The sequence below is a fragment of the Salvelinus sp. IW2-2015 genome, linkage group LG30 (assembly GCF_002910315.2).
Source record: "Salvelinus sp. IW2-2015 linkage group LG30, ASM291031v2, whole genome shotgun sequence".
In the NCBI taxonomy this organism is placed as follows: domain Eukaryota; kingdom Metazoa; phylum Chordata; class Actinopteri; order Salmoniformes; family Salmonidae; genus Salvelinus; species Salvelinus sp. IW2-2015.
The window spans coordinates 20568450-20584820 of record NC_036869.1 but is presented as its reverse complement, the minus strand read 5'-3'; the positions used below and the strand labels follow the sequence as shown (position 1 = coordinate 20584820).

At 46.5% G+C, this 16371-nt stretch overlaps 1 protein-coding gene across 1 annotated transcript in view; it reads left to right on the top strand.

Annotated features, from left to right (window-relative positions):
- The window catches only part of LOC111954860 (ephrin type-A receptor 7-like), a 62506-nt gene that overhangs the window by 19148 nt on the left and 26987 nt on the right, over window positions 1-16371 (top strand). The window contains exons 4-5 of the mRNA XM_023974764.2: window positions 11550-11674; window positions 14356-14581. Coding sequence (XP_023830532.2) covers window positions 11550-11674; window positions 14356-14581 — 351 coding nt within the window. The remainder of the gene's footprint in view (window positions 1-11549; window positions 11675-14355; window positions 14582-16371) is intronic.

The window sequence follows — 16371 nt, the reverse complement described above, 5'->3', positions numbered from 1 at the left end:
CCTACAGCCCTGTTTAATGCCTCTGCAGTGAATACATCCACGTTACCATGCAGGGATTCTTTTGTTCTACTTGTCCTCCTCTCCCAGTCTCTCTCTCTCCGCCGCGCGCGCTTGTGTGTGTGTGTACGTACACACAAAAAAGACTTGAGTGATTAAGCCAACGGTATCAACCAATCATGATAGGGAAGTTAACAGGCTTACATGTTTAGAGTACAGTATTACCTCTAAACATCTACAAGCTGGGTTAAAACGGACTTGGGGAGGAAATGAGTGTAGTGGTTAGCGGCGCCCTGCCTGATGCATCTCCGGCGCCCTGCTGATGCATCTCAAGGCCCGCTGATGCATCTCCGGCGCCCTGCCTGATGCATTCGGCGCCCCTGTCCTGATGCATCTCGGCTCCCTGCCTGATGCATCTCCGGCGCCCTGCCTGATGCATCTCCGGCGCCCTGCCTGATGCATCTCCGGCCCGCCTGCCTGATGCATCCTCCGCGCCCTGCCTATGCATCTCCGGCCCCTGCCTGATGCATCTCCGGCCCCTGCCTAATGCATCACCTAATGCATCAACCTAATGCATCACTGCCTAATGCATCTCCGGTACTGTCTATGTGTTTATGTATGTTTGTGTGTATGTCTCCAGGAGGCTTGGCATAGGCAAATGAGCTCAGAACAATGCCACTATAAACACTAGATACTGGGGGACAGAAACACATCTTTGGAGAGGAGTAGAATTTGTAAAAATGTTTCTGCGAATCTGAATGCCACTACATTGTGTTGTGTGTCCACGTGTGTAACCCACCCGTAGAGTGTGTCAAATTCCCTATATCTAAAATGCCTCTGTGACAGTCACGACATTCACCAAATATCCACACAACACAAAATCATTCAACACATGAATAAGCACCTGCCATCAAAATAGCCCTCTCCCTTTTCCTTAAATCAAATCTGTGAGCCACAAAGACAGACCCGCGATAATGATGTGTGTTGTGCCCAGCATCACCCCTCCCAGGGCTCACTATCTGGCATACCCCCACTTTTAATCTGGGTCTATCACCAAACCAGCGAGGCACGCTATCTGGCAGGATGTTCCCCCGCTCCCTGTGTAACTGCCCTATCAGCATTCTGTCTGTCTGCAGGCCCACGCCGGCCAGATAAAAAAACTCACAATTACACCGGTACTATGGCTACCCAAATAGGAAGGGAGAGAGGAAAGAGGAAAAGAGAGAAGAAGGAGGAGAAAGAGAGAGAAGAAGAGAGGAGGAGAAAAGAGGAGGAGGAAGGAGAGGAGAAAGAGAGGAGAAGGAAGGAGGGAAAGAGCGGAGGAAGGAAGGGGAAGAAAGAGAGAGGAGGAAGAGGAGAAAGAGCGGAGGAAGGAAGAAAAGAGAGGGAGGAAGGGAAGAAGAAAGAAGGAGGAAGGGAAGAAATAGGGGAGATGAAGAAAGAGGAGAGGAGGAAGTAAGCAGTAGGGAGAAGGCGGAAGAAAGAGGAGGATGGGGAAGAAAAACGAGAGGAAGAGGAAGAGGGAGACAGGAGAGAAGAAAGAGAAGAAAGAAAAGAGAAGAAGAAGAGGAGGAAGAAGAGAAAAGAAAGAAAAGAAGAGGGAGAAAGAAGGAGGAAGAGGGACCAACGAGGAAGGAAGGGAAGAGAAGAGAGAGAAGGGAAGAAGAGAGGGAAGGAGGGAGAAGAAAGAGGGAGGAAGGGAAGAAAAGGGAGAAGGAGGAAAAGGAAGAAAGAAGGAGGAAGCAGGGGGAGGCAGGGGACGGAGCGGCGGGGGCGCTGGCGGGCGGAGGGAGGGGTGGAGGCGTGGGGAAGAAAGAGAGGAGAAGAGAAGAAAGAGGAGAAGGAAAAGAAAGAGGAGAAGAGGAGAAATAGGAGGAAGGGAAGAAAGAGGGGGAGGAAGAAAGAGGAGAAGGAAGGAGAGAAAAAGAGGAGGAAGGAAGGATGAAAAGATAGGAGAAGGAAGGATGAGAAAGAGAGGGAGAAGGAAAAAAAAAAAAAAAAAAAAAAAAAAAAGAGAAGAAAAAAAAAAAAAAAAAAAATGAGGAGAAAGAGAGGCGAGACGGAAGGAAAGGAAAAAGAGCGAGAAGGAGGAAAGAGAGAGGGAAGAAGAGGGAGGAAGGAAAGAAAAGGGAGAAGGGAAGAAAGAGAGGAGAAGGAGGAGATATAGAGAGGAGAAGGAGAGAAAGAGAGAAAGGGAAGAAAGAGAGAGAGAGTAAGGGAAAAGAGAGGAGAAGAGGAGAAAGAGGAGAATGGAAGAAAAGAGAGGGAGAAGAGGAAAAGAGATGAGGAGGCAGAAAGAAGAGGAAGTAGGAGAAAGAGAGGGAGGAAGAGGAGAAAGAGGTAGAAGGCGGAAGAAGAGATGCATCAGGCAGGGCGCCGGAGATGCATCAGGCAGGGCGCCGCTAACACTACACTCATTTCCTCCCCAAGTCCGTTTTAACCCAGCTTGTAGATGTTTAGAGTAATACTGTACTCTAAACATGTACAGCCTGTTAACTTCCCTATCATGATTGGTTGATACCCGTTGGCTTAATCACTCAAGTCTTTTTTGTGTGTACGTACACACACACACAAGCGCGCGCGCGCGAGAGAGAGAGACTGGGAGAGAGAGACAAGTAGAACAAAGGAATCCCTGCATGGTAACGTGGATGTATTCACTGCAGAGGCATAAACAGGGCTGTAGGGAAGAACAGTCCCTGGAGAAAGAGACAGGGAGGGAGGGAGAGAGAGAGGGAGAGATTGATTCATACACACTCTCCTTCTCTGTGGTGGTGCTGAGGGACTACAGCTCCACTGCCTGTCTTCAGTGATTACGAGTAGCAGCGTAGTGCACCTTCACATCAAATCATCAAATCCCATTTTATTGGTCACATACACATGGTTTGCAGATGTTATTGCGAGTTTAGCAAAATGCTTATGCTTCTAGATCCGACAGTGCAGCAGTATCTAACAGGTAATATATAACAATTCCACAACAAAAACCTAATACACACAATCTAGTGAAGGAATGGGATGAGAATATATARGTATAAAATATACGGATGAGCAGTGACAGAGCGGCTAAGATGCAATAGATAGTAAAGAATAGTTAGTGAAAAGATACAGTATACAGTATATACATATGAGATGAGTAATGCGAGATATGTAAACTTTCTTAAAGTGGCATTATTAAAGTGACTAGTGTTCCATTTATTAAAGTGGCCAATGATATCAAGTATGTAGGTAGGCAGCCTCCTCTCTGTGCAGGTGGTGGCTGTTTAACAATCTGATGGCCTTGAGATAGAAGCTGTTTTTCAATCTCTCGGTCCCAGCTCTAATGCACCTGTACTGACCTCACCTTCTGGGTGGAAGCGGGGTGAACAGGCAGTGGCTCGGGTGGTTATTGACCTTGATGATCTTTTTTGCCTTCCTGTGACATTGGGTGTTGTAGGTGTCCTGCAGGGCAGGTAGTTTGCCCCCGGTAATGCGTTGTGCAGATCTCACTACCCTCTGGAGAGTCCTGCGGTTGTGGGCGGTACAGTTGCTGTACCAGGCAGATTGTGCACCTGTAAAGTTAGTGAGGGTTTTCGGTGACAAGCCACATGCCAGCTGGTATGCGCATGCTCTGAGGACGTGGCTAGTGATGCCGTCAGCCTTGCAAGGGTTAACACGTTTAAATGTTTCACTCACATTGGCCACGGAGAAGGAGAGCCCACTGTCTTTGGTAGCGGGCCGTGTCGGTGGCACTGTATTGTCCTCAAAACACGCAAAGAAGTTGTTTAATTTGTCTGGGAGAAAGACGTCGATGTCCGCAGCGGGGCTGGTTTTCTTTTTGTAATCCGTGGTTGTCTGTAGACCCTGCCACATATGTCTCGTGTTTGATCCGTTGAATTGTGACTCCACTTTGTCTCTATAATGACACTTTGCTTGTTTGATTGCCTTATGGTGYGAATAACTACACTGTTTGTATTCGGTCATGTTTCCAGTCGCCTTGCCATGATTAAATGCGGTGGTACGTGCTTTCAGTTTTGCGCAAATGCTGCCATCAATCCACAGTTTCTGGTTAGGGAAGGCGTTAATAGTCACAGTGGATACAACATCTCCTATACACTTCCTTATAAACTCGCTCACCGAGTCAGAGTATACGTCAATGTTATTGTCTGAGGCTACCCGGAACATATCCCAGTCCACGTGATCGAAGCAATCTTGAAGCCTGGAATCCGTTTGGATAGACCAGCGTTGGATAGACCTAAGCACAGGRGCTTCCTGTTTAAGTTTCTGCCTATAGTAGGGGAGCAACAAGATGGAGTCATGGTCAAATTTGCCAAAAGGAGGGCGGGGGTGGGCCTTGTATGCATCGTGGAAGTTAGAGTAGCAGTGGTCGAGTGTGTTATTCGCTCGTGTACTGCAATTGATATGCTGATTATAATTAAGGTAGCTTTGTTTGCATAAAGTCCAGTGAAGTTCCTTGATGGCCGTCTTGTTATCCGCTTGCGGGGGGATATACACGGCTGTGACGATAACCGAGGAGATTTCTCTTGGGAGATAATACGGTCGGCATTTGATTGTGAGGAATTCTAGGTCAGGTGAACAAAAGGATTTGAGTTCTTGTATGTTGTTACAATTACACCATGAGTCGTTAATCATGAAACATACACCCCTGCCCTTCTTCTTACCAGAGAGATGTTTGTTCCCGTCGGCGCGATGCACTGAAAATCTGTTGGCTGTACAGACACTGACAGCATGTCCCCAGCTAGCCATGTCTCCGTGAAACAGAGTATGTTACAATCCCGGATATCTCTTTGGAAAGCAACTTTTGCCCTAATTTCGTTGACTTTGTTAACTAGGGACTAGACATTAGCGAGTAATATACTTGGAAGCGGTGGATGGTGTGCGCGGATCCGAAGCCTCACTAGAAGACCGCTCCGGCACCCTCTGCTACGACATCATTGTTTTGGGTCGGCCTCTGGAATCAGTTCAAATGCCCAGGGAGGTGCAGACAAAGGATCCGCTTTGTGAAAGTCGTATTCGTAGTAGTAATGGTTGTGCTGGTAAGTTGACGTCTCTCTGATATCCAATAGTTCTTCCTGGCTGTATGTAATAACACTTAAGGTTTTCTGGGCTAACAATATAAGAAATAACGCATAAAAAAACACAATACTGCACAGTTTCCTAAGGACTTGAAGCGAAGCTGCCATCTCTATCATCGTCATCTCATTCATGTTTGTTTGCTGCGTCAAGATGGAAGGCACGTGCAACTGTGGAACATGGAGGCCATTTTGTGCCAAATTGTATTAATTACCTGCAATAGAGCCTCCGCCACCACATGGCGGCGGCTCCACGTCTTCTTTGTTTTCACAATGTAACATTTTTAAACTGCACCTTGGTTGGTTACGTGAGTATAGAATCCACGTGCAACTGTGGAGGCGGGGGCCATTTTGTGCCACTACCTACCTGTCGCATAGCTGTCTTTTTTTGTCATATTTATACTGCACCTTTGTGTACACCACCTGCGTAGACACCTGCCAGAACTGAGCCACCACACCACGTAGCTTCATTATCTTCCACACCTTGAAAAAATCTTTGTTAAAATGAAAGGGATTGGATCTGTTTGTCTGTCTTTCCCTCCATGTCATTTTGTGGATGCGATCTATGATGAGGCTGTTAAGGCTGTGGTGTTGCTCATCTGTCTGGCTAGCCATGGGGTCCGGGCCTTGATTACAGTGGAGCCCTGAAGGCCGTAACCTCAGTCTATTGCCTGTGGAAATGAGGCTTGGTCTGCCGCAGCCAATTCTGTCTCCTGTCAGCATCCATCTCCCATTCAGACACACACACACACACACACACACACACACACACACACACACAGTCTTCTCTCAGCATCAATTTCCTTTCATTCAAACAGGGTCAACCCCATGGACACACACCAGCTGCTTTCAGACTGGACGGGAAACTAGATATTAGAGTGTGTTTGTGTTTAGGTGTGTGTGTGGGGGGTCAGTGTGTGTGTGTGTGCCGGTGCAAGATGGAATGTGCGCGTCATTCTGTGTGTTTGGTATGTGCATTACTACGTTGGTCTATGTAACTAAACCCCTGTCCTTTCCAAGTGTGTGTCTTCTTCACAATCTATATTTCTGTTTTTGCAACTACACTACCAGGGTGGGTAGTGTATTAATGTTCTCCCTCGGAGGTGATGGTTAGTTGGTTAATAGTTCTCCACGGACAGTGTGTAGTGTATTAATTTTCCCCTCGGAGTGTGTTAGTGTTTTAATGTTTCTCTCGGAGTGTGTTAGTGGTTTAATGTTTCCCTCGGAGTGTGTTAGTGGTTTAATGTTCTCCCTCGGAGTGTGTTAGTGGTTTAATGTTCTCCCTCGGAGTGTGTTAGTGGTTTAATGTTCTCCTCGGGAGTGTGTTAGTGGTTTAAGTTCTCCCTCGGAGTGTGTTTAGTGGTTTAATGTTCTCCCTCGGAGTGTGTTAGTTGTATTAATGTTCTCCCTCGGAGTGTGTTAGTGGTTTAATGTTCTCCCTCGGAGTGTGTAGTGTATTAATGTTCTCCCTCGGAGTGTGTAGTGTATTAATGTTCTCCCTCGGAGTGTGTTAGTGGTTAATGTTCTCCCTCGGAGTGTGTTAGTGGTTTAATGTTCTCCCTCGGAGTGTGTTAGTGGGTTTAATGTTCTCCCTTCGGAGGTGTGGTTAGTGGTTTAATGTCTCCCTCGGAGTGTGTTAGTGGTTTAATGTTCTCCCTCGGAGTGTGTTAGTGGTTTAACGTTCTCCCTCGGAGTGTGTTAGTGGTTTAATGTTCTCCCTCGGAGTGTGTTAGTGGTTTAATGTTCTCCCTCGGAGTGTGTTAGTGTATTAATGTTCTCCCCGTCGAGTGTGTTATAGTGCGTTTAATGTTCTCCCTCGGAGTGTGTAGTGTAGTAATGTTCTCCCTCGGAGTGTGTAGTGTATAATGTTCTCCCTCTCGGAGTTGTTTAGTGGGTAATGTTCTCCCTCGGAGTTGTGTTAGTGGTAATGTTCTCCCTCGGAGTGTGTTTAGTGGTTATTCTCCCTCGGAGTGTGTAGTGGTTTAATGTTCTCCCTCGGAGTGTGTGTAGTGGTTTAATGTTCTCCCTCGGAGTTCTGTTAGTTGGTTTAATGTTTTCCCTCGGAGTGTGTTAGTGGTTTAATGGTTCAGTGTTTTCCCTCGGAGTGTGTTAGTGTTTAATGTTCTCCCTCGGAGTGTGTTAGTGGGTTAATGTCGCCCTCGGCAGTGTGTTAGTGGTTTAATGTTTCCCTCGGAGTGTGTTAGTGGTTTAAATGTTCTCCCTCGGGAGTGTGTTAGTGGTGTAATGTTCTCCCTCGGGTGTGTTAGTGGTTTAATGTTCTCCCTCGGCGTGTGTTAGTGGTTTAATGTTCTCCCTCGGAGTGTGTTAGTGGTTAATGTTCTTCCCTCGGAGTGTGTTAGTGGTTTAATGTTCTCCCTCGGAGTTGGTTAGTGGTTTAATGTTCTCCCTCGGAGTGTGTTAGTGTGGGTTTAATGTTCTCCCTCGGAGTGTGTTAGTGGTTTAATGTTCTCCCTCGGAGTGTGTTAGTGGTTTAATGTTCTCCCTCGGAGTGTGTTAGTGTTTTAATGTTCTCCCTTGGAGTGTGTTAGTGTTTTTGAGACTGAAGACCAAGCGGTACTACGGCTGCGTCTGGGTATGTGTCCGCAGCTAGGATTCTGTCAGACGGAGTTACGCTGTGAGCCCGACCTCATGTGAGCCAGAGTTTTTAAGCAGTCAGTCTCCATGCATAATTAATCATAAAAGAACAGCAAACAATAGCCGAGCGTTTTAGAAGGCAGAGCAAGTTGACAGTGTGTTCTTGGTGTATCTAATACAGCACTTACTGCTTAAAGTAGTGCCTCTCCCTCTTTCTCGCTCTTCCCTGGTGCTATTGGTCTGTTTGTCCATTTGTCTCTTTGTGCCCGTCTCTGTCTGTGTGCCTGCCTATGCTTATCTGTGTGTGTGTCTCACCATACCATGTATGCCGGGGTGTGTATGTTTGTTTGCAATACAGTATACACTGAGTGTACAAAACATTAGGAACACCTGCTCTTGCCATGACAGACCGACCAGGTGAATCCAGGTGAAAGCTATGATCCCGTATTGGTGTCACTTGTTAAAGCCACTTCAATCGGTGTGGATGAAGAGGAGGAGACGTGTTGAAAATAATTTTTAAGCCTTGAGACGATTGAGACTTGGATTGTGTATGTGTGCCATTCAGAGGGTGAATGGGAAAGACAAAAGATTTAAGTGCCTTTGAACGGGGTATGGTAGTAGGTGTCAGGCGCACCGGTTTGAGTGTGTCAAGAACTGCAACGCTGCTGGGTTTTTCACCTCAACATTTTCCCGCGTGTATCAAGAATGGACATCCAAAGGACATCCAGCCAACTTGACACAACTGTGGCAAGCATTGGAGTCAACATGGACCAGCATCCCTGTGGAACGCTTTCGACACCTTGTAGAGTCCCATGTCCCAATGAATTGAGGCTGTTCTGAAGGCTAAAGGGGATACAACTCAATATTAGGAATGTTTTGTACACTCAGTGTATATGCTCCTGTGTCTAAAGTTCTTTAGGTTAAGGTAGTCTGTTCAATGATTGTACTGTAATCTGTTGAGGCACTTCTGGGTATAGACGGCTGCCTTTTACTGAGATGAGAGTAGGTGGAGATGGATACACACGCGCGCGCCAACACGACAATGTATGCTTGCACACACTGTACAAATACACAAACACATGGTAATGCACTTGTGAATGCACATACATTACAAATACACACACACACACTCCGAGGATTTCTATCCGATGGCTTCTGTCTTTTACCAGTCCATTTCACTCTATTGTCTCATGATTGAGTTGCAGCCTGTAGTTGCAATTGAACAGGCTGTGTGCAGCCCTCATTAGCTGCCAGTAAGCCCCAGACCAATATCAATAATGTATTCTTCTTTTGTTTCTAAAGAGGAGAGATCAAATTAAAGAAGGGAGGGGTACTCAGAAAGACCAGGTCGGCCCTGGCTGTGATCCTCGCCTCCAAACGACATCAATACTGGTTCTACTGAAAAGGGAGACGGAAGGGGCATGGTCACATGATTTTGGAACGAGATGTGCGACGAACAGGTGTCCACATACTTTTGGTCATGAAGTGTACTGGTTTGATAGAAAGGAATTGGGTTTGTGAAGGGGGGGAAAGGTGACGGGATCTCGGGAAGATAATAGAAGTGTAATAATAAGGAATGAGGACAGAAATTCAGACTTGAGAGAGTGAAAGAGAGAGTGAAAGAGAGGTTTAGAAAGAAAGAGAATTGCACGTATTGAAACATGGATCAACTGATGTCCTGAAAATACATGGCAATGGAAAGAAAATGAATGTCTACTATTTTCTGCTCATTAGCAAAATATTGATTGTGGTAACGAAATAAGGCTTCAACCATAATGATCTCTGACTGACAATGAGCTGCACATTTTAATTTTTAATTTGACCTTTATTTAACTAGGCAAGAGAGTCAAGAACAAATTCTTATTTACAATGGCGGCCTACCCCGGCCAAACCCAGACGACGCTGGGCCAATTGTGCGCCGCCCAATGGGACTCCCAATCGCGGCCGGATGTGATACAGCCTGGATTCGAACCAGGGACTGTAGTGACGCCTCTTGCACTGAGATGCAGTGCCTCAGACCGCTGCTCCACTCAGGAGCCCTAAGTGTTCCTGTAGAGTGGCAACAAATTTTGCCTTACCTCGTTAATGACTCCTTAATTATAGCTTGCCAAGTGGGCGGAGCTTTCAGAGCATCAGTGGTAACAAGGGGCGTTTTCCTGGTCACCTCAGGTCATGTGGTAAAGTATTTCTCCTAGAATGTGGAAATATACTTTTGCAGTCTTCATGTTCAGTGTTACAACAGTGCATGTGTAACAGTATAACTTTAGTACGTCCCCTCGCCCCGACACGGGCGCGAACCAGGGACCCTCTGCACACATCAACAACTGACACCCACGAAGCGTCGTTACCCATCGCTCCACAAAAGCCGCGGCCCTTGCAGAGCAAGGTGCAACACTACTTCTAGGTTTCAGAGCAAGTGACGTAACTGATTGAAACGCTAGTAGCGCGTACCCGCTAACTAGCTAGCCATTTCACATCCGTTACACTCACCCCCCTTTCAACCTGCTCCTTTTCCGCAGCAACCAGTGATCCGGGTCAACAGCATCAATGTAACAGTATAACTTTAGTACGTCCCCTCGCCCCGACACGGGCGCGAACCAGGGACCCTCTGCACACATCAACAACTGACACCCACGAAGCGTCGTTACCCATCGCTCCACAAAAGCCGCGGCCCTTGCAGAGCAAGGGGAAACCCTACTTAAGTCTCAGAGCAAGTGACGTAACTGATTGAAACGCTACTAGCGCGTACCCGCTAACTAGCTAGCCATTTCACATCCGTTATACATGTACTGGATATTACTGAGTCAGAAGCAAATGTTCTGAGGAGGGCAGAGTCTCAGAGGGAGAGAACATCTCCACCCACCCTCCAGCCATCAATAAATACAAAAGATGTATCTTCGTCCAGATCTGTATGGAGACCCACTCCACTCACTGCTAACATCATAACACTTGTATCATCAAATCAAATCAAATTTATTTCTATAGCCCTTCGTACATCAGCTGATATCTCAAAGTGCTGTACAGAAACCCAGCCTAAAACCCCAAACAGCAAGAAATGCAGGTGTAGAAGCACGGTGGCTAGGAAAAACTCCCTAGAAAGGCCAAAACCTAAGAAGAAACCTAGAGAGGAACCAGGCTATGAGGGGTGGCCAGTCCTCTTCTGGCTATGCCGGGTGGAGATTATAACAGAACATGGCCAAGATGTTCAAATGTTCATAAATGACCAGCAGGGTCAAATAATAATAATCACAGTAGTTGTCGAGGGTGCAGCACCTCAGGAGTAAATGTCAGTTGGCTTTTCATAGCCGATCATTAAGAGTATCTCTACCGCTCCTGCGGTCTCTAGAGAGTTGAAAACAGCAGGTCTGGGACAGGTAGCACGTCCGGTGAACAGGTCAGGGTTCCATAGCCGCAGGCAGAACAGTTGAAACTGGAGCAGCAGCACGGCCAGGTGGATTGGGGACAGCAAGGAGTCATCATGTCAGGTCGTCCTGAGGCATGGTCCTAGGGCTCAGGTCCTCCGAGAGAGACTCCGAGAGAGAGAAAGAAAGAGAGAATTAGAGAGAGCATACTTAAATTCACACAGGACACCGGATAAGACAGGACAAGTACTCCAGATATAACAAACTGACCCTAGCCCCCCGACACATAAACTAATGCAGCATAAATACTGGAGGCTGAGACAGGAGGGGTCAGGAGACACTGTGGCCCCATCCGATGATACCCCCGGACAGGGCCAACCAGGAAGGATATATGTATGACTTCAATGCAGTCGTCCCAGACAGAACTTTGACAAATGCATTTCGTTATTTATTTTCTTCTCTCCCTTTCACCCGACTCCCCCCTCCCCCCCCTCCTCTGTCCTTTCCCCTTCTCTCTTTTTCTCACTAGCGCCCTCTCTGGTGAGTGAGTTGCATGCAGAGAAGATTGAGCAGCGCAGCCTCACCCTGGTGTGGCGGGAACCGAGCTACCCCAACAGCAGCCGCACCGAGTACGAGATCAAGTACTACGAAAAGGTAACGCCGCCAACTCCGTCATATACGGTCACATTTCAACTGTCAACGCCGTCATATTTGGTCAACTCCGTCACAAACGACACTTTGAAAAAAATGTTACTCCATCACACTCGCAACTCCATCGCGTTGCATTTAATCTCAAGTCCGCTCTTTCGCGCAACGTCTCTTTCACGCATTCAACGACGCTACTCCYTCGCACTCCCCTCTCAATTAAACTCGGTCACACTCTCAACTCATCTCTTGGCCCACTCCTTATTTTAAGTCGTCTCTCTTTCTGTTACACTATTTTGCCACCACATTATCTCCCTCCATCACATCCCGCTCTTGGGAGCACCATCAATCTCTCAATTCCACCATGTCCACTATTAATGGTCTCTCCACAGGGACTCTCATTGCGCCTGTCAGTCTATCTCGGTGTGCTCTTTTCACTCTTCTCTTCTCTCCACACGTATGACAGCGTTGAAGAGCAGACGCCTCCAAATCCTCATTACCGCACGATGACAAGCAAACAGGGGCGCACGCACACACACTCGCACGCGTTCAAAGACATGCTTGCAAATCATAGGGCTTTGGCTACCTTAAAGCTTTGCGACGGTGATTGGTGAGTTCTCTCCATTCACTATGTTGCTTTGACGCTGACGGTTTATGCGCGTCATTTCACTGCCACGCGTTAACCTTTAGAATCAAAGCCATTTTAAATCACACAAGTCTGATTTAAAATAGAGCCTATGTAAAAAAATATATATATATATAATTTAAAAAACAATGTAAATAAAAATATATATCATACATACACACAGTAACAGTCAAAAGTTTGGACACCTAKTCATTCAAGGGTTTTTCTTTATTTTTACTATTTTCTACATTGAAGAATAATAATGAAGACATCAAAACACATATGAACCATGTAGTAACCAAAAAAGTTTTTAAAAATCAAAATATATTTTAGATTCTTCAAATAGCCACCCTTTGCCTTGATGACAGCTTTGGACACTCTTGACATTCTCTCAACCAGCTTCACCTGGAATGCTTTTCCAACAGTCTTGAAGGAGTTCGCACATATGCTGAGCACTTGTTGGCTGCTTTTCCTTCACTCTGCGGTCCAACTCATCCCAAACCATCTCAATTGGGTTGAGGTCAGGTGATTGTGGAGGCCAAGTCATCTGATYCAGCATTCCATCACTCTCCTTATTGGTCAAATAGCTCTTACACAGCCTGGAGGTGTGTTGGGTCATTGTCATGTTGAAAAACAAATGACAGTCCCACTAAGCACAAACCATATGGGATGGCGTATCGTTGCAGAATGCTGTGGTAGCCATGCTGGTTAAGCACCATCACACCACCTCCTCCATGCTTCACGGTGGGAACTACACATYCAGAGATCATCCGTTCACCTACTCTGAATCCAGTCCACAAAGACACAGTTGTTGGAACCAAAAATATCAAATTTGGACTCATCAGACCAAAGGACAGATTTCAACCGGTCTAATGTCCATTGCTCGTGTTTCTTGGCCCAAGCAAGTCTCTTCTTTATTATTGGCGTCCTTTACTAGTGGTTTCTTTGCAGCAGTTGGACCATGAAGGCCTTATTCACACAATCTCCTCTGAACAGTTGATGTTGATGTGTCTGTTACTTGAACTCTGTGAAGCCTTTATTTGGACTGCAATCTGAGGTGCAGTTAACTTTAATGCAGAGGTAACTCTGGGTCTTCCTGTCCTGTGGCGGTCCTCGTGAGAGCCAGTTTCCTCATAGCACTTGATGGTTTTTGCGACTGTACTTGAAGAGACTTTCAAAGGTCTCGAGTGACTGAGCATCACGTCTTAAAGCAATGATGGACTGTCGTTTCTCTTTACTTATTTGAGCTGTTGTTGCCATAATATGGACATGGTCTTTCACCAAATAGGGCTGTCTTCTGTATACCACCCCTACCTTGTCACAATACAACTGATTGGCTCAAACGCATTAAAAAGGAAAGAAATTCCACAAATGAACTTTTAACAAGGCACACCTGTTAATTGAAATGCATTCCAGGTGACTACCTCATGAAGCTGGTTGAGAGAATGCCTAGAGTGTGCAAAGCTGTCATCAAGTCAAAGGATGGCTACTTTGAAGAATCTCAAATATAAAATATATTTTGATTACTACACTTTTCTGGTTACTACATGATTCCATATGTGTTCTTTCCTCGTTTTGATGTCTTCACTATTATTCTACATTGTAGGTAATGGTAAAAATGAAGAAAACTCTGGAATGAGTAGGTGTGTCCACACTCTTGACTGGTACTGTAGATGTTTTATTGTCACATACACCTGATAGGTGCCGTGAAATGTGTTTTTTAACAGGGTCAGTGCCTTGCTCAAGGGCACTGGCCCAACGCTCTCCGAGTGATCTAGTGACATGTATAGACCCCACGCGAAACAACCAAGGGAGGAAAAGTTAATTGTTCAAATATAATTGTGTATTTATCCAAAGCGACATAGTCATGCGTGCGTGCGTACATTTTACGGACATGCGGTCCTGGGAATCTAACCCACTCTCCTGGCTTTGCGAGCGCCTTGCTCTACCCACTGAGCTCCAAAGGACAATGTAAAAAAAATAAAAATAAATAAATGTATGTGTCTTGCTTGGTGCTCTCGTAGTTCCAACGTTCTTTCCTGCCACTCTCTCCTTCCTCATTCAGGAACAGAAGGACAAGAGCTACTCAACGGTCAAGACGGCCGCCACCCGCATCAGCGTCAACAACCTCAAGGCCGGCACCACTTACGTCTTCCTCATCCGCCCCTTCTCCACCCCGGCCCCCTCCTCCTCCCTCCTCTCCGCCTCGTCCTCCTCCTCTTCCTCCTCCCCCTCTCCCATCGACTACGGAGGCTACAGCGCTCCCCTGGAGCTGCAGACTCTTGGTGAATGTGAGTATGGACGTTCCTCCCTCCTTTTCCTCGACTATCTCGTTCCAACGCCGCGAGGCAGCTTAGGATATGGTTGTGGCGGCGTCCGGCCAGCCCACACAATGATGGCCTCGTGTTTGCTAAAGACTGAGGTGTGTGTGTGTGGATGGGGACGTGCAAGGCTCCAGGATTTTGAAATCAAGCCGTGAAATGGCTCTTCTTTTTGCTCTGTGATAGGGTGTCCCTTTATTGTCATGTGTGTGTGTGTGTGTGTGTGTGTGTGTGTGTGTGTGTGTGTGGTGTGTGTTGTGTGTGGTGTTGTGTGGTGCTGTGTGTGTGTGTTGTGTGTGTTGTGTGATTGGCTTTGCGGTGTGTACGTGGTGTGTGTATCTCCATGTGTCTGCTCTGAAACAATGATGTCCGTTCAATTCCACAGGCGCTGGCGTCCAGTGAGCAGACCGAGTAAACATTCTCGTGGTGGTGTCTGTGGGCCGCCCTCATCATGTGCTCTCTATGGGGTGGCCTGTCTCCTTGGAGAGAGTACACATCATACCACACATACATACAGCACACTCATACCCAGATATACACAAACGTGGCGCAGACCACACAAACAAAACAATCTGAAGAACGGTACACACACAGAATAAACACCTCATACTGGCATATACACAAGTACGCACACACAGTACACACCACACACACAGGCCACACACACAGCACACACACACAGCATACAGCACACTTACAGATTATTACACAACGTGCACACACACGACAAACAAACAGATCTGAGTAGTAACGCGCGGAGACACGCACAACACACACAGCACAAACACACTCATACTGGTATACACAACGTGCGCACGCACACACACACACACACACACACACACACACACACAAACAATTACATCTGAAGAAGGTACACACACACACACATAATATGCACACACACACATACTTCTAAACACACACACACTCTGTCACTGCTCATGCCACTACATCATAATCCTGATTACAATAATCCAATGACTAGAAGCACTCTGCCTCAAAGCATGTAATCACATTGAGAAGAGCTTTAATGCATGTTCAATCAGCTGTGTTCAGAGCCACTGTAATATAGAGCATTAACAAGCAACATTAGACGTTTGTCAATGCTGGGGTAGCCATGCTAAACGGGTGCATCGTCTAACTCGGGACATTTTCATGATTTCAATTCGACCTATCCTCTTAGGGTAACGTACAGTATACAGCTAAGTCATTTCAATAGAATTTGGCTTGCGCGCTTACTTTGTAATTCATAGTTTTCTGTACAATTATTTACAGTTGTCATGCACAATTGAGAACTTTGGTTACCAATGTAGTAACTGCATGACATAAGGGCAACTCCGTAAGAGCATCGTGTCTAAAGCACACGTGTGTTTTATTCAGGTCGGTGGAGACACGGAAAGTGGTTTTCCTGCTTGGCATTCCATCTCTGTGCACTTTCACATCTGTTCAGGTCTATTGAAGAAAAAAAACAACTCCCCCGCACCCTCACACACTCCCCRGCACCCTCACACACTCCCCCGCACCCTCACACACATGCCCCGGCGTGTTGGCATGCAGAACCACGCTCCCACGCAGTCGCACACAATTACACACGGCCGCAATCAGATTTGACCCATTTGGTTGACTCTCTTATACAGAGCCATTCACAGTCGGTGTGTTGAACATGTCGCCTGAACCTTCACAAAATGTTAGTCTTCTCAGTAAGATAGGAACACGTGATGTACACACACACACACACGTACACACACACACACACA